General features: G+C 43.0%; 1 protein-coding gene across 16 annotated transcripts in view; it reads right to left on the bottom strand.

Moving 5' to 3' along the window:
• The window catches only part of LOC105478913 (piezo type mechanosensitive ion channel component 2), a 475,658-nt gene that overhangs the window by 27,648 nt on the left and 422,350 nt on the right, over window positions 1-25,660 (bottom strand). For 14 of the 16 annotated variants that reach the window (XR_985592.3, XR_011617161.1, XM_011736634.2 and 11 more), the window contains 6 exons: window positions 19,718-19,777; window positions 16,739-16,905; window positions 15,826-15,992; window positions 6,051-6,461; window positions 5,127-5,385; window positions 2,809-2,991 (listed from right to left, as the gene is read on the bottom strand). Coding sequence is in view for 14 of the 16 variants with exons in the window: in XM_011736634.2 (XP_011734936.1) it covers window positions 2,809-2,991; window positions 5,127-5,385; window positions 6,051-6,461; window positions 15,826-15,992; window positions 16,739-16,905; window positions 19,718-19,777 (1,247 nt within the window). In the remaining 2 variants the exon portion in view is untranslated. Of the gene's footprint in view, window positions 1-2,808; window positions 2,992-5,126; window positions 5,386-6,050; window positions 6,462-9,302; window positions 9,468-15,825; window positions 15,993-16,738; window positions 16,906-19,717; window positions 19,778-25,660 lie in introns of all 16 variants that reach the window. The other 2 variants (XM_071085708.1, XM_071085706.1) reach the window with 2 other exon arrangements.

Genomic DNA, 25,660 nt, shown 5'->3' with positions numbered 1-25,660 from the left:
CCCTGAACAAGCACTCCTCTCTTCGCCTGCCACAATCCAAGTAAGATGTGACTTGCTCCTCCTTGCCTTCTGCCATGATTGTGAGGCCTCCCCAGCCATGTGGAACTGTAAGTCCATTAAACCTCTTTCTTTTGTGAATTGCCCAGTCTCAGGTATGTCTTTATCAGCAGCATGAAAATGGACTAATACACAAGAAAAGAAAGCTTGTCTAGAGCTTTATGAGGGTCCCAGAAGGGAAGAGATGTGTGGGTGTAGACAATAAGATTTTAGCTGATAATTAAGGTGGAGACAGATAGCTTTTGGCAGACGGACTAAGGATGAAATTACAGTGACTTGACTTATTGGACGGAAAGTCACCCTGATGACCTTGCTGCTGTCGGACGGAGCTCTCCCCTGAGCTTTTTGTCTGGCCATGCATGTGCTCCCCAAGACATTGCCTAGTCCTCTCTCTGACTCATACGTGGAGGACAAGAGCTCCAGGCCAATTTGTCAGAAATCAGTTGGTCAAAACCAACTCCGAGAATGATCAATGCACCAGTCACTCAATTGATAGATGAATCTTTTTTTTTTTTTTTAAGACGGAGTCTTGCTCTGTCGCCCAGGCTAGAATGCAGTGGCGCGTTCTCGGCTCACTGCAAGCTGCACCTCCTGGGTTCACGCCATTCTCCCACCTCGGCCTCCCAAGTAGCTGGAACTGCAGGCGCCCACCACCTCACCCAGCTAATTTTTTGTATTTTTTTAGTAGAGACGGGGTTTCACCATGTTAGCCAGGATGGTCTCGATCTCCTGACCTCGTGATCTGCCAGTCTTGGCCTCCCAAAGTGCTGGGATTACAGATGTGAGCCACCACGCCCGGCCTGACGGATGATTCTTAAATATTTATTTGTAAATGTGTTATTCTTAAACATATTCAATGAATATATTCTTATAAACCTAACATTTTAGCTTTTCATAATGGGATTTTTCAGTTTATATCGATTTCTTTCCAATTATTTTAAGAGTTGTTTCCTCTTTGGCCAACATTCATATATTTAGATTATTTCACAACTTTCTCGTAGTATATTTACTTGTTTGCCAATTCTTCTAATTATTTATCAAATATACAGCAATTTGTATTAAATAGGATGGTTTCAAGCACTTTTGAAATTTCTGCAGCTTTAATTGTTTGGTTTTCGTGGCAACATTATATGAAAGATTTATTTTTTCAAAAGCTATGGGGTACCTTGTCTTCTTAAGAAAAGATTTATCATTCTAAAAAGTATTTTTATATCTTTAATTAAAATTTTAACATAATGCCATTACCTCAAATCTCATATACATTCAGATATTTGAAATTTTCAGAAAAAGAGTAAGAACATCAATAAGAAACACCAAGATTTTATATGTTTTAAATATAAAATTGCAGCAGTTAAGCCATTTGAACATTGATGAAAAGATAGTAAAAGTGCCTAAAGAGTTATAATAATTTTAAATGATACAAAAGAATGCAAAGGTTGCAAGAGAATTCTGAAGTGATCAAAATTACACCATCAAGTATTAAATACCGAAATTTAAAAAATGAATTTCTAAGACTGAAAAAACAAGGTTAATACATTTATTCATATGTTCATAATAAAAGTCAGTACACTAAATAAATTCAAGTAATTAACATATCCATCAAAAGAACGGTGGCTAACTGGTTTCCTTAGATACATAGCTTTAAAAAACCTGCCACACCCCAACGACCCAGCTAAGGCTCCCTCCAAACTGAGGTCTTGGGTACTTTGCAAAGTGATGGAAGCTAGAGTGAGGAGGTTGACCAGAGTACACTCAGATGAAACCGAGTTTGAAATAGCTCACTGAGCTAGGGCAGAAGAAGTTAAACACACTGTTACATATCTATGTGTGCATGTATGTATATGTACGTGTATGTATTAACTTATGCCAAGCCTTGTTCTAAAAAGGATTCTAGGGACTAAGAAAGATACTCCTGGATAAAAGGAATTTACAATATTTTATATAAGACACAAGGTTAAGGTGAGAGAAGGAAAGTAAGGTTGTAACAAGAGGTACATTCATACATAAAATGTATGCTATGCAATAATTTCTGTTTATTAGAATTAAGTGGCATATTTACAGGTTTAGTTTATAGTTCACAGCATGTGAGAAGGAAAAACACACGAAGTTGCTCAGAAGGACAGGAGTCCCTGAGGCTGAGGCAGGGCCATGCTGTATAAAGGTCCTCGTCCAGCAGGATCATGAGTGGCCTCCTCCACAATAAGCAGGAGAAAGCACAGCTCTGGGTTTCAGTGGGCAAGTTAATATGTGGTCTCTCACCAACAGCTAATGGTTTCATGACAAGAAACTACCCAATGAAAGCAATTCTGCTAGAAGGAGGGAGGCTGAAGCTGGGATGGAGATGAGACAATATGATCCACGCACATTGTGGCTCTCCGATGCTCTGGCTTAAACCGGAGGCAGAATTTAGTGTATCTGGCCTTAGAATACTGCACATCATTCAAGCAATGTTCCACAAAGTGGATTCATGATTATGCATTTAACCTAGGTTGGAAACATGGGGAAATATTCTCCCAGATTTATTGTAAGTTCCGTTATTGAGTACCACAAGTGTTGGAAAAAATGTCCACTAAATGAATGTAACTTTTTCCTTTTCTCTTTTAAAACAAACAAACAAACAAAAAAACATATGAGTAGATGCCAACCACCAGCCCCTCAGCCCCATCACCAATCCTGATGTCCAGGACACCTAGGACGATTACGGGGACTGCAATGGCCTACTTGAACTGATTAATTGTTAACATGCAGTACCTTCAAAATTGATCGATGAAAGAACAGAGCCAGGAGCTGGATGAGGTCATAAAGGACATAACCTTCCTTCTTCTCCACTCCTATGATGTTTGGGGGGTGGTACGGTTTATCTTTGTTCACCTCCGCGTTCTTATTCCAGGGAAAGAACCCAAATTGGAAGAAATACTTGACTACAATTGCCACCTACACACAGATGACAGAAATTTAAAAAATTACTCCTTCTTTTAGGAATAGATATACCTGTATATTGGAAAGAGCAATACGACAATTAAGAAAGAGACCCGCATTTCACAGTTTTGATGGTAGGAAAGCACATAATTATGTGGAATAGTAAAGTATCATTCTCGCAGACTCTTGACTTCACAACAGAAGCAGTGCCTGACTGTCACAGTGTCTTCCACTGTAGGTCTAGCAAGGCCAGTTGGATGCCTCAGGCCACTGCTTTGATTGGTCATTTCCTCTTCTTTTGAGGTGTTGGCATTTATACTGATTTAATTAGATATTGATGTAATTACACAGCTATTAAATATGTTATTTAGGGAAACCTGAACAGAACATATTCGTATCTTTCTAGTTTCTGTACTTCTTTAATTTGCAATCTATCACATGGTTAGATGTATGTAGTTTTCACTTTCCTCATCATATCTGTGTGCCACGTTAGTCTGGGAGCCACCAAAAAACAGAAATGCATATTTGCTTTCTATTCATCTTTGTATTCTGGTGTGTAGCAGGGTTCTTGGTTTCTGACATGTGGTTTGTATTATGGAGCAAATCAACATTAAGAATTTCCCGCTTACTTCAGTCCTCAGTGCAATGTGACAAGAAAAGGGAGAGCCTCAACTTAACTTATATAGAAATATTTTATTTTATATTTTTTAGAGATGAGGTCTCAATCTGTTGCTCATGGTGGAGTGCAGTGGCACAATCATAGCTCACTGCAACCTCAAACTCCTGGGTGCAATCCTCCCACCTCTGCCTCCCAAGTAGCTTGGACTACAGGTGTTTGTACACCATGCCTGCCTAATGTTTTTTATTTTTTTGTAGAAATGGGGTCTTGCTATGTTGCCCAGGCTTGTCTTGAACTCCTGGCCTCAACTATCCTCCTGCCTTGGCCTCTTGAAGTGCTGGGACTATAGCCAGAAATATTTTATTTTTAAGGTGAAAGCTATACAAGAGTCTCTTGTTCACTTTTCCACATTCTTGGTACTTTCTCTTACTTCAGCCCTAGGTAAGAAAGGGAATCTGATAAATGTACCCACATTGTTACAGACTGGCACCCATTCTCTAAACGGGCGGGCAGTCATTTACATCCTGAAGAGATGTTACCCTCTATTTTCCTTATGGAAGTAAGATGCATGCTATCAATACTTTAAACCAAATACTTTTGAGATGCTTTACCGTATAGCTTTGTTTTAATTTTGCTACTGAATATCTTATAACCTACAAAACTTCTAGGCCTTGGGTGTGCATCCAGCATGAGCACTGTCATTTAAGAAGTAATTACAGCACTGCTGAAAGTGAAAACTTTTCCTTACAAGTCAGGGAAGAAAATCCATCTCTTCGCAAACCTGAGAACACAAAGCACCATGGTTGTCCAGGCACCAAGAATATCGAGCTTTTTTGTTGCTTAAGTCCCTGTATGGTTTTCAGGGGCATTCGTGATCCTGTCTATGTTGAACAGGTCAGGACAGAAAGCAGGAACATAAGAGTGAGCAGAAGGCTCCTCATACCCCACATGGGATGAAAACAGGCTGGCATCCACCCTTCAGACGCTAAGTGGGTGCTTATACGATTTTGCGACACATGGATATTTACTTTTGCGTTTAAAAATGAAAAGTATGTATGATATATTCAAACTACGTCCAAAGTGCCAGAAGATATCATTTAACACAGGGTCCATTCACTGAACCCCCTGTGACGCCAGGCATTGCGCTAGACTCTGCAGAAGCCTGTAGGCATCTCAGTGGTTAATATTGTAGGTCAGGCGACCAGGCTTCAAAAGTGTCCTCACCCCTCACCAGTTGGGCAACTTTGGCCATTTAATCTCATTGATACTGTGTCCTTATCTGTTAAAGGGGATTAAGCCAGTACCCACCGTATGTGAGGTGTGAAGTGTGAAAAGAGTTTTAGAATTGTGAGTGCTAGGTAACTGCTGCTGCTGACGATTTGTGTATCTAAGAATGTCTATGGAACTGCATGTTCCATGTGAAACTGGGATCAGGGCAGGCCCACCTCGAGAGAGGGCACAGGGACACAAGGTACGCTTGACCTTGCATAGCCGCCTGAAGCTATCCACAAGGGTCTGCGTCCAGGCCTACCTCGGTATAGACAATGGCCATCATCCAGAACCGGCGGCTGGGCCTGGGGACGGACAGCATGGCCCAGAGGAAGATGAGGATGGGAAGCAGGAGCGTGATCATGGAGGCAGAGACCATGTGGTTGAGGATGATCACGAAGTAGCACACCATTTCTGAGCGGGCCACCAGGGTATTGTACATGGCATAGAAGAGCAGCAGAAATCGGGGCTGCCCCACGTAGAATTTTTCGGACTCTTCAAGCTCATCATCGTGAAACATCCTGTTAAAGTAAACCACATGATAATATGTCTATCTTTTTTTTTGGAGACGGAGTTTTGCTCTTGTTGCCCAGGCTGGAGTGCAATGGCACGATCTTGACTCACCACAACCTCCGCCTCCCAGGCTCAAGGAATTCTCCTGCTTCAGCCTCCTGAGTACCTGGGATTACAGGTGCCCACTACCACGCACAGCTAATTTTTTCTTTTTTTTTGTATTTTTAGCAGGGAGGGGGTTTCACTATGTAGGCCAGGCTGGCCTTTAACTCCCAACCGCCTCAGCCTCCCAAAGTGCTGGGATTACAGGCGTGAGCCACCATGCCCGGCCATGCCTGTCTTTAATTTCTCCAAATCACTGATTTTCATTTAGCACTATCCTCCCTGCTGTGTCCCCCACTTCCTATGTCCCCATTTTTCCTTCAGAGACAACCTAATATCAGACTTTATGATAGAAAGAAATGTCAACACAAGGCTCTGGGTTTTGCTGGTTCTAGAACCAGTCATGGAGTTTGCTTTGTACTTGCAATGCAAAGAGTCTTGGAATTGTCTGTCTCCTCTCAGTATCTAGGTGAACTTTTTTCTGTATATGAATTTTTCTGTATACAGAATGAGGGCATATATTTAAGTGGCGATTCACGATACGTGTCTGACCTGCTCGCTGGACCCTTACTTGTTCAGCAGCAGCTCGCTGGCCGTCAGCTCATGCGTCAGGGGAGGTAAGATGCTGGACCCCAGCTTGTCGGTGCGGCTGTCGTCCGGGCTGACGGCCATGTGGTTCTTGCCTGCAGAGTCGTCCTGCGAGCCGAAGGACAGATGCTCGAAGCTCACAGCCTTGCTGTAGGAGGGTGGGGCCTCCACGTCCCCGTCCAAGGTGGAGAACTGTGTCAGCTCTTCCTCTGGGGTGAGGCTGGCCTCCTCAGCACCCACGGCTCCCACATCGTACCCGGCAGCCTCGTACTCCTTGGCCTCCCTGGGCTCAGGCACCGTGCTCCCTGCCTCCTCCTCCTGCTCAGCCTCCACCTCCTCAATGGTCTCAGTGGTCCCCTGGCGTGAGTACAGCATGGTGCACTGCGTGGGCTCGCTGTTGGGAGAAAGGGTGGGCACAGAGCCCCTGTCTTAGCATCCACACTCCTGGGGCTCTTTCCCATTCCTGAGAGACCTCATCAGAACTCCTAAGGAAATGCCCCATTTTTTCCCCCTGCATTCCATCTGCTTTGTTCTTTCGGTATAATCACTCCTGTTCTGCAGACACTGCAAACAGCAGCCTCTCCAATGCAAATGTTGACAGTGCACACACACAGTTTAGAACCAGAGCCAGTCACATGGCTCTCAAAGAGCAGAACCCGCCCCCGTAACAAGTGTAGAGTATCCAGATTCACAGCCTCGGATTCCAGAGTCTGTTTCCATATCAGCAAAGTACAGTTTACCCACTGCTCTGTCTGCTTCAAGGCGGGGGCATCCCTGCAGGGGAGAAGCTCTGAAGGTTTTGACCAAGAGCTAAGTCTTAGCAAATAGCTATTCTACCCTGCATCCTGCACAACAGACTCACCTAGACCATGAGGGGGGAATGGGAATGATTAAACATTGGCTACACTGGACAGCTCTGTGCTTGATAAAACATGCCAGCCTTCTGTCATGTTTATTCTTCCTGCTTTTCCATCCTTTGCCTTTTTTGCATTTCTGTGCATCCCGTCTATGGAATCGCCACCCTCGTCCCAGCTCCCTGCACTGTGCCCAGGGCCTCCCCTTCCACACGGGACTCCAGCCACTCTCTCCCCACGCGAGGTCTCCTTGGCCCTTCTCCCTTCCAGCTGCCCACTCCACCCCAGGGTGCGCTTCTGTTCTTTCCTCCCGACTACTTTACTTATCTTCTCCTACCAGTTCCTCTTTGAGCGCTCCTTTTCCAGAAGCTTCTCTACTCTCATCCTCACTTCCTGCCTTTGGCGTTCTGTTCTTTTTTCTCGTATCCTTTGTCTCCTTCTTTTGTTCCTATATTCTTTTTTTTTTTTTTTTTTTTTTGAGATGGAGTCTCGCTGTGTCACCCAGGCTGGAGTGCAGTGGCCGGATCTCAGCTCACTGCAAGCTCCGCCTCCTGGGTTTACGCCATTCTCCTGCCTCAGCCTCCCGAGTAGCTGGGACTACAGGCGCCCGCCACCTCGCCCGGCTAGTTTTTTTTGTATTTTTTAGTAGAGACGGGGTTTCACCGTGTTAGCCAGGATGGTCTCGATCTCCTGACCTCGTGATCCACCCGTCTCGGCCTCCCAAAGTGCTGGGATTACAGGCTTGAGCCACCGTGCCCGGCCATTGTTCCTATATTCTTTTAACTTTCCCTGTCAGATCCATGCAGACAAGGTTGGCCAATGACAAGAGGGCAGCCAGTGACATTCATGGCTTGCTCTGCCTCAGACACATCCAGCCATGGAGGGGAGAGGGGCAAAATCCACCTGGAGACTGGGAATCTGTCTTGGATGTGGGAGGATGTGTTAGACTCTGAAATATGTACTCTTATCTGAATGGCATGTGTGACCACCTGGGTTCCATAAACACTGAGATTCTCAAATGCATAGACTGCACCCATGTTTCTTGTCACAGACACCAGTATGGACATATGGATGAGTGAACGAATGGATGAACCTTGGCACAGCCGTTCACGGCATCCTGTGACTGAAGAACCAGATGGGCCTGAGCTTTTGATGCCCGCTCAGGTGTTCAGAATCCCCAGGGCTGTGTCCTTGAGTGCGCACATCATGGAGGGGCTGCTGAAATGCCAGGCCAAACCCGATTTTTGCTAAGACTTACCTCAATTAGATATACCTCCTAGGAAGGCCATGCCATTGACCCATTGCCCAGGCAACTTCCAGACTACTGGAGCCAACCCCACACCAGGTCTCACGGCTATTAAGACCGTCATCAATCCTAATCATGCTCGCTTTGGTTTGGATCTCCTGTGGCACCAAGGGGCGGAGAGTACCTTCAGAGGTCAAGAAAATGGACTGGCATGGCAGGCACATGCCTGCCAGAGGACTCTGTCAAATGGCCAAGGCACTCCCATCAATGCCAGTGCCAGCGTACTGCAGGGCTGCACGGAGATATACAGCTGCCAGAGAAAAGAAGATGCCCTCTGACTTGCCACCGTGAGCAGTCAAAATGTAACTTGTTTTGGATTGGGCTGTTTTCATGTTAGGAGAAGCACAGTGTAGCTGCTGAGTTCAGTGTCTCCCCCGACCATCCTAAGGCAATTCAAAAAGAGTTTTCGGGTTGTATGCAAATAATTTTATTTCTAAATGAATACTGTTTTAGGGTAGGATTTCAGAGAACTTAAGCCACAGTAATTTTTTTCCCCAAAATAAAAGTTACAGGCTACAAAGGTGATGCACTCTGCTGCATAATATTCTTTTTAAAAACCAACGGTAAACTATATTCTGACTTTTATGTCAATTAGGCAAATAACATGCAGACTTATTCAATATTCACTGAAAATGACTACCTACGACAGATTTTTAGTTTTCTTCCTACTGCATGCATCTTTTGGTTAAATGATGAGAAGAAGTTTTCTACCTTCGCAAACAGAGTTCCCCCTTTGAGCAGTGCCCACAGAAACTCTAAGTTATGGAGGAAACATGCGTATGTCTCTGAAAATGGAAAGTGTGAAATACTGAAAACATGGAGGAGAATGTTTGTGATACGGATTTTTAAAGAAACTCCTAACAGACAAAAACTAAAGAGCGGTTAGTTTAATATAATGCTGTCCTGAGAACAATTACATCTCAGAGAGGGCAGTGGTTATGCTTCTGTCAGTCATGCAGATTCTTAAAATAAAAATGAAATAAAAACATACGTCACAAGAACTTGTATTTGCAATGACATAAAGGGGGGAAGAGGTGATTAAAATGACAGAACAAAGCATGCACAAGTTAAGCACCTTGATGCTAAACTGCCACTGTCAGCTGATGAGGAGGACATATCCATGCTGAGCATTTTACGGAGCCTAGGCCGAGCACGCTCACTTGTTTTAGGAATTTCTTGTCCATCTAAATCATCAAGGGTGGACTGCCTTGAGAACAGCATGGTTGCTTCAGTGTAGCAGCTAGCAGCGCAAACAGTTACAGAAACACAGTGTTAAAACACCAAGTTGTACACATCAGGTTATACACGGATCGACTGACCAACACACTGCCATGCAGCGAACCACACATGACACCAACACCACCGACAAGGAAGGCCGCCGCAGCGGGGCTCGGGCGCGGGGAAGGACCTGTGTGCACAACCTTGAAACACACGAGCACTGGATTTTAAAAAACATATTGGCTAGTGACACGTTACAAAACGGAATCTCTGGGTGGGACTAAGAAATGACGAGTCCCAATATTTTTCTCACAAAGTATAATGTATGTAATTATAACTTCATAACAGAGGGTTTTTTTAAATGAAAGAAAATACGCTTTATTTGGAGCTTGCAGTCCTGAGTTAAGAGCATTTATTAACCAATTTGCTTAAAAAGAAATAACTGCTCATGTAGAATTTACATAAAATATTTCAATCTTTTTTTTTCTTTCTAAAACACAGTCTCCAGAATTAGAGAGGGGAAACTCAGGAATGACAACAAACTGAATTTTGCACCCCCGTTTTGGAGTGATATTCAGTTAAGCCAAATGAGATGCTCTGCGTGTAGTTGGGATGCTGGTTTAATATGCAGTGGATATAAACCAACATCAGAAATAAAATAAAAGGCTGTAAAGGAAAGAACAAAGGAACTTGAGCAATGGCAGGGTCATTTTGTCTGTTAACTTTTCATTTTGCCTAATTTTTCTTCTGGATCATGTTTTAGGGCTTGGTGGATGCCATGATGGAGAGAACCCACTGCCTAAAATCCTCATCTCCTGGTACCCAATGGAGCAGTGACTGGCGAAGGAGGATGGCAGATCCAGGCCTAGGATGCTGCTGGGTGAGGATGCTCATGAGAGGAAGCACACAGAGGTGTGACACAGGCATCGTTTCAGTTCCCACACATGGTTCAACCCCAAAGAGGGACAGATAGCCCAAAGATCCTCTATAGAAAGCAACCGGAATACTTATCTTCCAACTTGAGTGCTCATGGGCTGGCTGACCCAGGGAACAGAAACAGACCCTTAGAGATACAGGATGCCTGATTTCCAGGCTGAATGTGGTAGGCTGAATACTGTCATCAAGTGAACTCACTAGGAGAGTACTAGGTGCCTGGCCTGCACAGCCATACACTGTCAGTCAAGGATCCTGAGGCAGGATGGAAGATGTTCAGGATGCAGTGACCACTGCAGGCCTGGGAGGAGCGAATTTGAGTTACTCACTCATGGAACCTGTTAAAAGAGTTTTTCAGGTCCCATGTGCTGGAGCACAAGCCATAACTGCTTCAGTGGGGCTGGCCATGCTGCTGTGCATGTCACAGCTACGTGGCCAAGACAGGGGCAGGCAGTGAGGGCGATAAGCCTGTGAGCAACAAAAATACTCTCTAATAAGGACATGGAGGCTGGTTTTGCTTTGTTTTGTTTTGTTTTGCCCCAACTCCTTTAGATGTCACCATGTCACCATGTCCTGGATAAAATGAGGAGACAATGACAAGATAAATAGAACAGCATTGGATGAACACAGTGAGGACTAGGATGCTGACATTAACTGGATGTTGGGTTTTAGACGAATCAGTGCCCCTTTCTGGGGCCCCAATTTTATGTTTCTGGATGAGGGGACTTTGCACTTCTGTATTTCATTTAATATTTACAGAGATGTAACCCCATAGCCTGTGCAGTCTCCTGCAGCTTTGCTCAGGTTTTCTTCACGGGAACTGATGGTTCTAATTCAAAAGCCCTGTTTATCTTGTTAACTCTTGGATGGAGTTCTCAGAACCTACAAAATCCCACACAGTTGGGTTCCCTGTAGGACAACTAATACGTCACCCAATCCAGGACAGTTTAAAAGAGAATAGGAAGGGGAGGAAATGTATAAAAATAGGCCCAGACAGCAGGCCCAAGGGGATGGCTGCCATCACCTGCCTGATGGGCCCCCCGCTGCGAGCACCCCAGGAACACATGGCAACCCCTCAGAGGACATATTTAAAATATTAACCACCTCCTACCTGGGAATGCCCCTCAGAACGTTAACCAACGTTTTCTGTAGCAATTTAAGCTAATATATTTTCTAGGAAAGTAGATGTTATCTGATTACATAAAGCAACCATTAAAAAATGTTTGCCATTTTACATCTGAATTTGAAAGAAACCGTGACTCTTCTCTAAGTCAAAGAGACTACAAATCCACCTGTTAGGATCCCACCCAGACTCCGTCTACTGTCTGCTTAAAGGTAAAATTCATGCCACTGGCCTCGGAGCAGGGGCCACGAAGGGCGCTGGCCACACTGGGTGAGCGTAACCTCACTGGGAGTGGCAGCCTCCTGGCCACCAGACCCTTCCCAGTGACTTCCCCCGCAGAACCTCTTCTAGGGAGGGTTACTACCTTTCCAGCAATCAGCGTGGCTTCCTGGAGACTACAGTGTAGACAAATGATTATTTGGAAATTTGAAAGTTTCTAAAGCCTAGAAATATGGCTCACTGCAGAAAAGGGCAACTGTGGTAAATCCTTTACTGGCAACAAGATCGGCCCTATTCTGTCTCCCCTTTCTTTAGGTTGAGAAACAAAATAAAAATACATTAAAACCTAATTCTAAAGGTGCTGCTTTCCTACTAGTTATTGTATTTACTGACTGACCATTTTAAAATTGGGGGGGGGGGATATTTTGACAGTCTTTGTCAAAAAGCAATCGATGGATTTAAATATCTCCTAACTCACAATTTTTTATCAAGAGTGTGGTTTCCTATTTGCAACCTTAGGTCAGATTTAAAGGCAGTTACTTGATTTTATTTTAACCAGTTGTTTTTCCTGCTTAATTGTGATTTATAATATTTAATTTCTTAATGGGACATATTGTCCCTTGTTACGCAGTTAAATGTCATAAAGATGGGATTCACCTATGTTTACTTTATGAAAAATTTATTTTCAATTCACCTCTGAATATTCTCTGAGGCCACTGATTCAGAGTTTGGTTCTAGAGCATCTGTTTTCAAACCAGGCTCACGTGTGATACTCAGGAGGTCTATAAAATCCTTGAGATGGTGTGAAAAAAATTTTTATCTTTGTATGATTTTTCCCTGTGGGAGACTACTTCATGAAATTTCAAAAGAGGTTCATTAAAAATGTCACCAATTACTGTTAGAGTCATCACAAATTAATGAAGAAAGGCTATTCTATTCGTTACCCATTTCACTTGCCACATTTGGAGATTCAGGTAACAAAAAAATCTCTGTGTATTACAAAATGAACCTAGAAGGGAGGTTAAAATAAGGCATTTGAAAAATTTTACAAATCACATGATGGGGCAGCATATTTTCTTGAAGAAAGATGCAAAGGTGCAGTATTCAAAGTCAATGCTACGCATGTATATGATTGTATTCTTCACTGCGCGGGAGGGAACGATTCCAGTTGAATATGATCATGACTTTCGGTTAAGTTCCCTAGAGCTGTCTGAACCTTTTATTTTAGAATTTAAAAGTAATAAAGACATAGTTTGGATCAGACCCAGTCCATACTGGATATATACAGAGCAGTACAGTCCAAAGCTGAGAGCAGTGGGATGCGTGTGAATGTTACACAAAAATAAATGAACAAATCAAAGAAACATCATTTGGGACATGTACGTGTAGAGAATCTCAGCATTTCTTTCACCCTATCATGCTCTTGTTTTTCGAAAAACAGTTGTTTGATCATGAATAGTTCCTACAGTGGGTAGATTTAGAAATGTTTAGATACCCAATATCCCTTTGTTCACCCTGTAACTAGGAAGCAGCACCAGTCAGCATCTCGAGTGCTCACTACCTTTGGACAAATCTTGGCTCCCCACCCACCCTGCTGCACAAACCTGTAGGCTGTCACAGACCTGCCCATGCAGGGTCCCTGTAGGATTAAGGGAGGACCTAGCTGGACTACTTAAGAACTTAGGTAACCTGGGGCTAGACATGGATTTTAAGTTTTATCATTAAAATGAATTAAGTCCATTGAATTAAATTAAAGAGAGAATGATTCAGTTTAAATACAACGATCAATTGATTGTTGCAATAAGAATGAATTTAATACTTCTGGAAGCTTCTAAGTAGAACAGTTCTAATAGTTTTCAAAAAATAAAAATAAAATTCAAACTAAAGAATGACTTTTGTCTGAATGGAATCTGTCAAAGAAGACGACAGAAGCTCCCCTTTCAAAATGTTGATTGTGGGAGGTTTCCAGGAAGACACAATGAGACTCTGGTAACACTCACCAGTGGAAGAACATGATATTAAAAGTTCTCTTTGTAACTTTTGATATTACTAATGGTTTCAGAAATTAATAATTGAGAAATATGCATATTCTTGGGTAGAAAGAAACTGAAAAATAAAGTTTTACGATGACATAGTTTTCTAATAATCAATTATTTTATTCTATGAATTAAAGCTTTAAACTGAATCTCAATTACGAAATAAATGTTTGACCTTGAAATCATAAAGAGTTTCTGTCCTAAACGTTTCTTCTTTCCACAAAAATATACAATAGATGAAATGTCTGTCTTTGAAACTCATAAATAAGCAAAGATTATTAACAAATTAAAAGAAAAATATAGTCTCTTTTATTATCCCTCAAAAGATTTTAAAAGAATCAATACCTATTTTAGGGGGGCAGGCAGGGATATATCCATGCACAGTGTTATTTGCACAAATATGACTTCTAAATCAATCTAGGCATGAATGCATATATTTTAAATTAGGCTTAGCATACATCTTATTTTAAAACTTGGATTTTTACAAAATATATGTATATATTTTATTGTGTATATATCTCACAAAGATCTTTTCATACCAATAAATATGGACCTGCATCAATAATAATTATTGGGTAGCAAAATAATAGGCATAATTAGAGAGGCTCAAATACAGGAATGCAGCAACAGTTAAACAGCACTTTAGAGTAAAACTTTTTTTTTTTTTTTTTTTACCCATATCTCCTCACTCAGTCCAATGTCCAGTTGTCTATTTTGGGTTTGGTATCAATAAAATGGTCTCAGCTCCCTTCTATTTCATCTGGAAATACATCCAGCAATTGTGAAGGACAAATACTTTTCCAGGTCATTAGTGCCTTGCTATAAAGTGTGACTCTAAAGCCATCCAGGAGTTTCTGACCAGCAGTCAGAGACACCAATCTCTACTGTCCTCCCCAGGGCAGCATTTAAGGAGGTAATGGCCTTATCTCAGTTCTTCCTAGGCTAAACCATTTAGGGGACTACTCTTATCTTTATATGCCTCTCCCAGAATCGCCCAGGGCTTGGCACAGAATAGCTGATACTCCACAAGTTTCATGAAAAAAGTAAAACATGAATGTTCTCGGTGATACAATTCTTTACCTGTGAAGGTGGCTATAAGGTGTAATTCACTCGTTCTAGTTCTTCACCCTAAACAAGGCAATTTTACCTCCTAAGACAGGGACTTCTGCTTTCACTTAGAATCTAGCTCTGTACAATTGTCACCAGCTACCTAGAACACTGCGATGCAAAGAATTCTGAGGCTCTTCTGGGACAGGCAGTAAGCTGGCCTGTGGTGCAAGAAGAGACAATGAGAGACGGCACACTAGGGTGGTTGAGAGCTTGGGTTCTGAGCTAAACCACATGATTTTGGATTATGGGTCCGCTTTTATGTACATCCTAGCTGTGTGACTTTGGGTATGTTTCTTAATCTCTCTGTCACTGAATTCTGTCTTTGCAAAACAGGGATAATAATAGCATGCATCTCGCAGGGTCTTAGAGGATAAATTGAGGTAACCCAGGTACAGTGCTTAGTGCTGGCCCCTGGCGAATCCATTAGTACTGTGTCATTTGATAATCCTGTTGTGAAACAATGCATACGATAGTAAACTCAGAGAAGATAGAAGCTAACAGAATACTTTTTGGGAATTTTTATTACAAACCTTAAGGTAACAATTCTGAAGGGAAAGATCAAAGATAGCAACAGAAGTAGAGACCCTAATGCAGAAGACGCTTTGTGCATCGGCTATAGCTTGAAAGGCAATGAAGATGTAACCCTTGACACAGACAGTGACTCTGGGGTTGGGAGGGATCATTCTTCCTTGCCTCCAGCTTGGAAATCTCTATACTGTGCCTTTGGGTCATACAGATATAGCTAATCGTGTCTTACTGATACCAGCTTTTATCTGGTTCCTTCTAGGCAAGGACAATGTTCCTTCTAGTTGTTGTACAGATGGTGACAGCTGGAAGAGGGTGGGGGTCCATGCATGGTTTTGATTAACTTTCACCTCACACATTCATTTCTTATATTTGATGACATTCACCTCATTTACCTTTGTCAAAAGTAAACCCATTGTTAGAAAGTGAAATACCTGGAGATACTGTCATGTGACTCTAAACTATCCATCCTGTGGGCTGTCTGTGCACCTGAAGCAGCTCCGGGTCGCTCGTCAATGGTGTCCAGTCCCGACTCTCTGGAAAGGTTCATGATGTGGTTCTGATAGTACATGTGGATGCTCTCCCGAGTCGGAACGTTGCCCTGAGGAGAACGAGACATTGCCACCGTTCCTATGGAGGCGCCTGCCTGTACAGCCACCCCGCATTTCTCAGCGCAGACAGCTTTTCATACCCAAGCATGCCTGGATAAGGATTAGGACCATGCTAGGCAAGTGGGGATTGACGTCGACTCATTTCATAAGTGGTTTCCAACATTACTAGGTAGATCTAAGTAAGTGTCTTCTTATAGGTAGATAATTTTGCTAAATCATAGTAACTTTTCAAGAAATGAACTATTATTTTTAAATACAATCTTTAAACCATATATTTTGTTGTTCTGCGTATGTCCTATGTTTTCTTATAAAAAAGTTTCAGATCAAACTTTCCAGACTTCAGTGTTCAGGAGGGAGAAAAAAAAACACCACTTTCTACACTTTCCAGACTAAAACTATAATTATTTATTAACTATACGGATACAGAACAAGGCAATGTCTGTACACCTGCAAACTGTGGTGAGGGGAGGGATAGGATGAATAAAGTTGCCCTTCTGTGATGTATGTGTGTGTGTGTGTGTGTGTGCACGCGTGTATGTGGTGCACGTGCAAGCACATTTAATTATTTTAATTCTTAGTGTGGAATAGATTTAAATATACAGAAAAGCAAGGGGGTTATGCAACAACTGCCTGGAAAGAAAGGGTTTTGTCTTATCCTACCTGGAGTTTTGGACATTGACTTTTAATGTCTTCTTAATGTGGGAAGGAGCAAAAAGAATTGCACTAGCAGTATTACCTTCTTAATTTCTCTGGTCAGCATGCATCGCTCAATTCTCAGAACTGTAGATATATCAATATGCTCCCTTGAAATGGAGTTAAGCCAAGTGGTGAAACTGTCCACTGTTGCCAGAAATAGGACCCAGGTAAATTTCAAAATATTAAATATCCTCTTGATGATATTGTCTAGGAGAAAGAAAAGCAACAAGATGCTAAAGGAACAAAATACCATTGATTTTGCTTTTGTGCAGAACAGCGATGTTTTACCAAAAATTGGACCTGGCTCTTGCCCTGTGCATCTAAAAGGCATGTGACTCAGATACTCATCACGCACAGAGGAGAGCTGCCATGCAGGAAGCTCTCGTGGGGCTTTGCACACATGCAGTGGCAGACCACATCAGGATAGAACTTGTAATCTTTAGTGGAAATAGCAGGCAGAGCAGCTCCCTATGAGCTGACCCTGAACAACATGGGTTTGTTTTGCGTGGATTGTTTTCAGTAAAATTACACCAAACGTGCCTGCGTCTCCCGCTTCCCCTTCCACCTTCTCTCCTCCACCTTTTCTGCGTCTGCCACCCGAGACAGCAAAACCAACCCCTCTCCTTCCTCCTCCTCCTCAGCCCACTCGAGGGCAAGACGACGAGGATGAAGAGCTTTATGATGGTCCGCTTCCAGTTACTGAATAGCAACTATATTTTCTCTTCTTTCTGATTTTCTTCATGACATTTTCTCTAGCTTCCTTACACAATATCTGCATATAGTGACATCTGATATTCTGTGTGAGAATGTTTCCCGCCTGTGCTGTCATTATCTTGGCGACGCCTAAACCTCCTTGAAACTGTGTCACACCTAACAGTCTTCCATGAGGTATGTTTAGGAAGCAAGGAAAGGAGAGGGTATCTTTTGCTGACAAGGAGGCACAGGAAGAGAACGGCCGCTGCTTGAAGCTGAATGAAGCGAGTCGCTGTGGCCACTGAAGAGGAGATGCCACGAGCACCGACGTTTCCCTCTCCACCCCTCCGCACATCCTCTACAAAATCTCAAGCAAGGTATGTATTTCTCACACTCGTTCGGATCGAGTCTCTAGCTGCTCTGTGTAGACACAAAGGTATGTATTTCTCACACTCGTTCGGATCGAGCCTCTAGCTGCTCTGTGTAGACACAAAGGTATGTATTTCTCACACTCGTTCGGATCGAGCCTCTAGCTGCTCTGTGTAGACACAAAGGTATGTATTTCTCACACTCGTTCGGATCGAGCCTCTAGCTGCTCTGTGTAGACACAAAGGTATGTATTTCTCACACTCGTTCGGATCGAGCCTCTAGCTGCTCTGTGTAGACACAAAGGTATGTATTTCTCACACTTGTTCGGATCGAGCCTCTAGCTGCTCTGTGTAGACACAAAGGGGAAGCTTGGCTCTGGAGGATGAAAGGCTGGGAGTTACACCCATCAATGAACTTGAGCAGCTCCTTATATTTTCAACACGTATTTTTCTTGTTTTCACAATTGTTTTCTTAGAAAGGATGAAGATGAACGTTATTACCGCATGGTTTTGCTATGGTAGGCCTGATGGTAAGGCTGCAGCCGCTGCACTGGGGACGTGAGTGACGTGTGCTTTGTGAACCTGGGTGATGACTCACCAACAGGGAAAGTGAGGACTCGAGTTTAACTACAGGGGCAGGAGGACACCAGTGGTTAAGAGCACACACTCTGGATTCAGACTCCTTGGGTTCAAATCCCAATTCCACGCTTTGGTAGTTACATAGGGTTGGTTAATACAACTAAGAGATTAAGCTGGTTAATCTCTCTCTGCCTCAGTTCCCTGTTTTGAGAGGGATAAACTAGTTAATATACTCCAAACTCTCAAAAAAGTGCCTGAGAAACAAGACACGTGATCTGAAGTGTTGGCTGCTGTTACGGTGTGAGGCTTTGCAGCAATAAGTGTCCAATTACCTAGAACTGGAAGTCTGGGTTTGAGGACTGGCACAGCGGAGGGCATTAGGTGGCCTTCAGTAAGTCTCCGTTCGTGCCAGCAGAGGGCAGGCTTGGAAGCATTTGTGTGGGGACACAAAGAGCCTGACGCCTGGTCTGCTGATAGACAACTGCACAGCACTCCAAAGCAGACGAAGAAATGGCATGACTAGAAAGGGCTAGAGAGCATCGAGTTCATTTCATTTGGAGGCTTTTGCCTTTTTTTCTTCCTGCATAAAGATACCTTCCTCCAAATCACACACTATCAGGAGCCAGGTGGCACCGTGGCTGGATCGGGAGTTAGAAGACAAGGGTTCTCTCCCTGACTCTTACCTGTGGAATCCAGAACGAGTCGCCAACTCACTGAGCCTGGTTCTCCTCAAATGAAGAGTTTGACCCTGACCCTCCGGTGTGCCTCTAATCTCCCCAGTCCTACTCACCTCTCAGTTACCTCCTCCTTTCTGTGTTTTTAAAAAATAATTGCCAGTACTTTTCGTTTCTGACAGCTTCCATGGGACATTAAGAATTTGCTCCCTAAAAGCCTCTTTCATAGATGCTGGCATAAAGGAATTTACAAACTGAAACTAATTGAACATTTTATCCAACTGCGTAAAGTCCAGACCTACTTTTAAGAGTCATTTTGTGGCCGGGCGCAGTGGCTCAAGCCTGCAATCCCAGCACTTTGGGAGGCCGAGGCGGGCGGATCACGAGGTCAGGAGATCGAGACCATCCTGGCCAACACGGTGAAACCCCGTCTCTACTAAAATCTTCAAAAAACTAGCTGGGCATGGTGGTGGCGCCTGCAGTCCCAGCTACTTGGGAGGCTGAGGCAGGAGAATGGCATGAACCCGGGAGGCGGAGCTTGCAGTGAGCCGAGATCGCGTCACTGCACTCCAGCCCCGGCGACAGAGCGAGACTCCATCTCAAAAAAAAAAAAAAAAAAAAAAAAGGTCATTTTGCAATTTCAGTGGAGATGAGATTCCAAGGGATACTGATTATTTTCGCTCATATTTATCTTTATTTTGTTACCTGGTCCATCAGATTTCTTTTTGATTGGTTCATCCTCCCGATCTTCCCATTCCACAGGACCTGCCAAGTGTGTTCAATAAAGATGAGTTAAATTCCATTTAGGGTGAATTAAATGCCAGTGTTACTCTTCTAGATTAAAAGGAATTTTATAATTAACTCCAGGACATTCTGTCTATTTTAAGAGTTCCTCGGGAAAATTTGCTCGAATTCATAGCTCTTAGATTATTTTACTCCATGCCAGCATAAAAATTATGTAAACCAAGGACGTGTAAACTACATTCACTGGTGGTACTGGCCAGTACTGGTGGGCTGACTATTGTCAAATGGCCTGTGAGTTCAGAATGGCTTTTATATTTTTAATAGTTGAAAAATCTAAAGGAGAATAATATTTGGTGCATGTAAAAATTATGTGAAATTCGAATTTCACAGTCACGCCCATTTGTCTGTATATTGTCTATAGCTGCTTTTTCCCTATAATGGTAGATTTGAGTTGCACACAGACTTCATGAATAGTAAACCTTAAAATATTTACTATCAACGCCAGGTGCAGAGGCTCATGCCTGTAGCCCCAGCACTTTGGGAGGCTGAGGAGAGAGGACAGCCTGAGCCCAGGAGTTTGAGACTAGCCTGGGCAACATAGTGAGACCTCGTCTCTACAGAAAATCAAAATATTAGCTGGGTGTGGTGGCACACACCTGTAGTCCCAGCTATTTGAGAGGCTGAGGGTGGGAGGATTGCTTGAACCTGGGAGCCATGATTGTGCCACTGCACTCCAATCTGGGCAAAAGAGTGAGACCTTGTCTTAAATAAATAAATAAATATATTTGCTATGAGGTTCTTTATAGAAAATATTTGTCATATCTTAAAATGACATTATAGGATTTCATTTCATTTCATATCCTCTTATTTAAGGCTAAAATGATCTAGCAAATAAAAGTGCAGGATAGCCAGTTAAAGTTGAATGTAAGATAAACAAGAAATTTTAAATTTCAGAAAATGTAAATGTATATTTAGGAGATTCCTTACAAGCACAAATTGTGTCATGGTAAAGTCTGGGATTCTGGTGTGCCCATCACCAAATGGCAAACATTGTACCAACAGGTAATTTTTCAACCCTCAACTCCCCTCTCCCCAACTCTCCCGCATTTGATTATCTCCAGTGTCTATGACTGCCCTCCCTCTGGATGCCCATGTGTACCCACTGTTTAGCTCCCACTGATAAGTGAGAACATGAGTTATTTGACTTTCTGTTTCTGCATTATTTCATTAGGATAATGAACTCCAGCTCCATCCATGTAGCTGTAGAAGATATGACTTCATTCATTTTTATGGCTAAGTAGTATTCCATGACATACACATATATCACATTTTCTTTTTCCAGTCCTTCGTTGATGGACAGTTAGGTTGATTACATATTTATGCTACTGTGAATAGTGCTGCAATAAACATGTGAGTGCAGGTACCTTTTGGATACAATAATTTTCTTCCCTTTGAATATGTATGTAGTAGTGGGACTGCCGGATTGAAGGGTAGTTCTGTGTTTAGTTCTTTAAGAAATCTTCATTTTTTTTGAGGTTTTAATTTTATTTATTTGGGTACCAGTGATTGATTCCAAATAAACCTTTTTACAAAAAGGATCTAAGGTGGTTTATGGCTACATATGAAATATAACAGGATAACAGGTAGATGAGAAAGTAAAATGAAAAAATCAGGTTAGGAGACACAAAATAGATCCAGGGATGAGGCTAGAACATTTATAATTTGGTGTTGATGCTGTCATCTGATAGGGCATGTTGCTCATACTGTTGCTCTGAGGGAGTGCCTCTTGAGAATTTTCAAATAATGATGTGAAGTTTGAGGTATATATTTTAAATCTTTGTATTTTTAAAGTATAAGTATGTTCCATGAAATATGTCCAGATTATACTTAAGCTAAACATTGTTTGTTATGTTAAAAACTCAAATGGGGCTTCATATGTAGAGAATATATATGTATATATATGTATATATGAATATACACATATATATACACACACATGAAGCCCAGGAAATATGTAGAGAATATATATGTCCTATATATATTCTCTGTGTGTATATATATCTCTAATATATATACGTCCTATATATATATTCTGCCTGTGTGTGTGTGTGTGTGTGTGTGTGTGTATATATATATATATATTAGAGTCAGGTCTTACTCTGTTGCCCAGGTTGGACTGCAATGGTGTGATCGTAGCTCACTGCAGCCTTGACCTCCAGGGCCCAAGTGATCCTCCCTCCTCAGCCTTCCAAGTAGCTAGGACTACAAGTGTACAACACCACACCTGACTATATTAAGAAAAAATCTTTTTAGAGGTGTTGCCCAGGCTGGTCTCAAACTGCTGGTCTCAAGTGATCCTTCTACCGCAGAGTCCCAAGTTGCTGAAATTACAGGCGTGAGCCACAGCTCCTGGCTCAGTTTCCTGCATTTTATCTGGTAACCCTATCTAAGGTCATTCATGATCTGACTCCAAGAATCTTCTCAAACTTATTTTCTGCTATCCTCTTTACTACTGTTGCTCCACATCTGGCCTTGACCAGCTAAGCTGCCCTGCTCTTTATTTTTTGTACATGGGCTGGCTTTCTTCTGCCAGAATGTCAGGCTGTGTGCAAACATTCCCTTCTTCAGGGAGCATTCTCTGAAGCCATGCTTGCCTACAAGAAATCCTTTCTCCCTCAGGTCCCACACTATTTTATCTCTACTTCTTAAAATGGAACTTGGCAGTTTTGATATCATTAGGAATTTTTTCCCTATACTTATCTTGCCTACCAGTTACAATGAAAGGCTTTAGAACAAATTAGTCTAGTAGGAATTCCAGACCCACTACTCACTGAATGGCTGTGTGACCTCAGGCAAGTTGCTTCAATCTCTGAGACCTTATTTGCTCCTCTGTAGAGCAGGGATAATAAAATGACCCTGTGCTGTTGCAAGGATCGAATTAGTTACTACAGTATACATGAGGCACATATGACAACAGCTGGCACTTCAGAAGAATGGGATCCACGTGCTTCATCTATCTGGAAGACATGACGCCTCGTACCAAGAAAGTGCTGAGTAAATATTATTGCTGTCTTTGGTTGGTAGGTTAAGAGTGCTGCATATGATAAATAATCTTCATGACACAGAGCAAGGAGCTATTTTCAAGATGACCAAAGAACAATTTTCTATAACTGATTGAAACATTCCAGAAGGAAAATGTCTGAGAACAGCAAACACAATTTTGAAAAAAAAAGGTAGTGAGAGGAGTTTGCCTCACTAAAAATTAAAACAAACTCTATAGCTACTAGACTTAATAGTATGTGGCACTGGCCCAGAGCGAGACAATACAAGGGAAGACCAAAATAGAGTCTGAAAACATACCCGAGAAGAAATGGGAGCCTAACACTGACAAATGAAGCATTTAAATCCAGTAGAAAAGGACGAATCATCTTAATAAATTGGAATAACATAATTGTGTATCCATCTAAAAGTGAACAAATTAGATCTCTACTTCATAGAATAAAAATTTAAGATGTAGCCAGGTGCGGTGGCTCATGCCTGTAATCCCAGCATTGTGGGAGGCCGAGGTGGGTGGATCACGAGGTCAGGAGATCCAGACCATCCTGGCCAACGTAGTGAAACCCCATCTCTATTAAAATACAAAAAATTAGCCAGGAGTGATGGTGGGCGCCTGTAGTCCCAGCTACTTAGGAGGCAGAGGCAAGAGAATCACTTGAACCCAGGAGGCGGAGGTTGCAGTGAGCTGATTTTGTGCCATTGCATTCCAGCCTGGCGACAGAGCAAGACTCAGTCTCAAAAAAAAAAAAAAAAAAAAAAAAAAAAAAAAAAAAAAAAATTAAGAGGTAAGTAAAATTAATAGAAAATCTGGGAAACATCCACATCATGTCTGGGAGGAGAGACTTTCTTTTCTTTCTTTTCTTTTTTTTCTGAGGCAAAGTCTCACTCTGTCACCAGGCTGGAGTACAGTGGTATGGTCTCAGCTCACTGCAACCTCCACCACCCGGGTTCAAGTGATTCTCCTGCCTCAGCCTCCCGAGTAGCTGGGATTACAGGCGTCTGCCACCACATCCAGCAAATTTTTTGTATTTTTAGTAGAGACAGGGTTTCACCATATTGGCCAGGCTGGTCTTGAACTCCTGACCTCACGTGATCCACCTGCCTCAGCCTCCCAAAGTGCTGGGATTACAGGTGTGAGCCACCGCGCCTGGCTAACAGACTTCTTAAAAGCAAGATGGAAACCTAGAAACTGCAAGGGGAAATTTGACACAAGAAAAAAAACAATAATTGCTTAGATTGCATATATCATACACTAAATCAAAATATAAGCCTTGGGTTGGAAAAAATATCTGAAATATACAAAAATGGGATAATCACAAATTGCACTGAAATTGGCAGACTGGTCTAAAGTTTACGGAAGAAGTCTGAGCTAATGTATTTAAAGCCACGAGAGTGGATGAGAACACCTAGGGAGTGAACATAAATGGAGAAGTTTCCATAGACAAGTCCTGGACATCACAGTGTTAAGGGTCAGGGAGATAGGGATGACCAGCGAGGTAGGAGGAGAACTAAGCTCGAGTGTGTTTGGAAAACCAAGTGGACAGCATGTTTCCAGGATGCAGTGATTTTTTTTTTTTTTTTTTTTTTGAGACGGAGTTTCGCTCTTGTTGCCCAGGCTGGAGTGCAATGGCACGATCTTGGCTCACCACAACCTCCACCTCCCAGTTTCAAGTGATTCTCCTACCTCAGCCGCCCGAGTAGCTGGGATTGCAGGCATGCACCACCACACCCAGTTAATTTTGTATTTTCAGTAGAGATGGGGTTTCTCCACGTTTGTCAGGCTGGTCTCGAACTCCCGACCTCAGGTTATCCGCCCACCTCAGCCTTCCAAAGTGCTGGGATTACAGGTGTGAGCCACCGCGCCTGGCTTTCAAGATGTAGTGATTAACTGTATCGGGTGCTGATCGATATGAAGGTCATTGCTGGTCATTGGTGACCTTGATCAGATCAATTTGGATGGAGAGCCAGGAACAGAAGGCTAATTGGAGTGGATTTGAGAGAACGGGGAAGAAGGAACTAGAGACTGGGTATAGATGACTTGAGGTATGTGCTGCAATAGGAGCAGATGGAGGGAGATGCAGGGGGGCTGTAGCTGGAGGAGTGTGGGTTCTAGTGAGGGTTTTGTTTTGTTTTTTAAGATGGAGAAATAACAGCATGTTTAAGCTGATGGAAAGACTCCAGTAGAGAGGAAGAGATCGAGGATGTAGGAGAGAGGAGAAATGCTGGAAGTGAGTTGCTGAGCAGGCAAGGGAGCTCAGCAGCTGGAGCCTCTCCAGGCAGTCTCTGGGGGCAGACGGGATTGGACTGAGTCCTGGAACAGAGGTGGGGTGAGCACCCTGACACCGGCCTTGGACGACCACTGGAAAGATCCCTCAGATAGGGAACACGCCAGAGATCGGCTTGGATTTGCTGAAACTTCCCTCTGCCCCCCAAAAGCAGATTCTAATTTGGATTTCAACAGATGGCTCAGAGGAGAGAGGGCATTCTGGGGGCACTGGCATAAGCATGGGGCCTTCAGACATTCAAACTGAGGCCAAATGGGCAGGAGGATGTGGGTAAAGCCAGGTGGGTGGACAGGGGTGGCTATGAGAAGATGCCATAGGCAGAAGCCAGCCCCTGAGGCCTTCTCACCTACCTAATCAGCCCAGGCAGCTGTGGCTGCACTGAACCACCTCCCAGATTGAGTGCTGAGCAGAGATTAGAATCATGAGTAAGGGGCTCAGTCCTTGCCTTCAGGAGCTCAGGCTGAGAGGATTCCAGTAACCACCATCTAGATGGGTGTTTAAAACTCTTGCTTTCGGCTGGGTGCAGTGGTTTATGCATTTAATTCCAGCACTTTGGGAGGCT

This window comes from Macaca nemestrina, chromosome 19 (assembly GCF_043159975.1).
Source record: "Macaca nemestrina isolate mMacNem1 chromosome 19, mMacNem.hap1, whole genome shotgun sequence".
NCBI lineage: Eukaryota > Metazoa > Chordata > Mammalia > Primates > Cercopithecidae > Macaca > Macaca nemestrina.
Note: the sequence above shows the minus strand (reverse complement) of the source record. Positions and strands in the feature narration are given on the sequence as shown.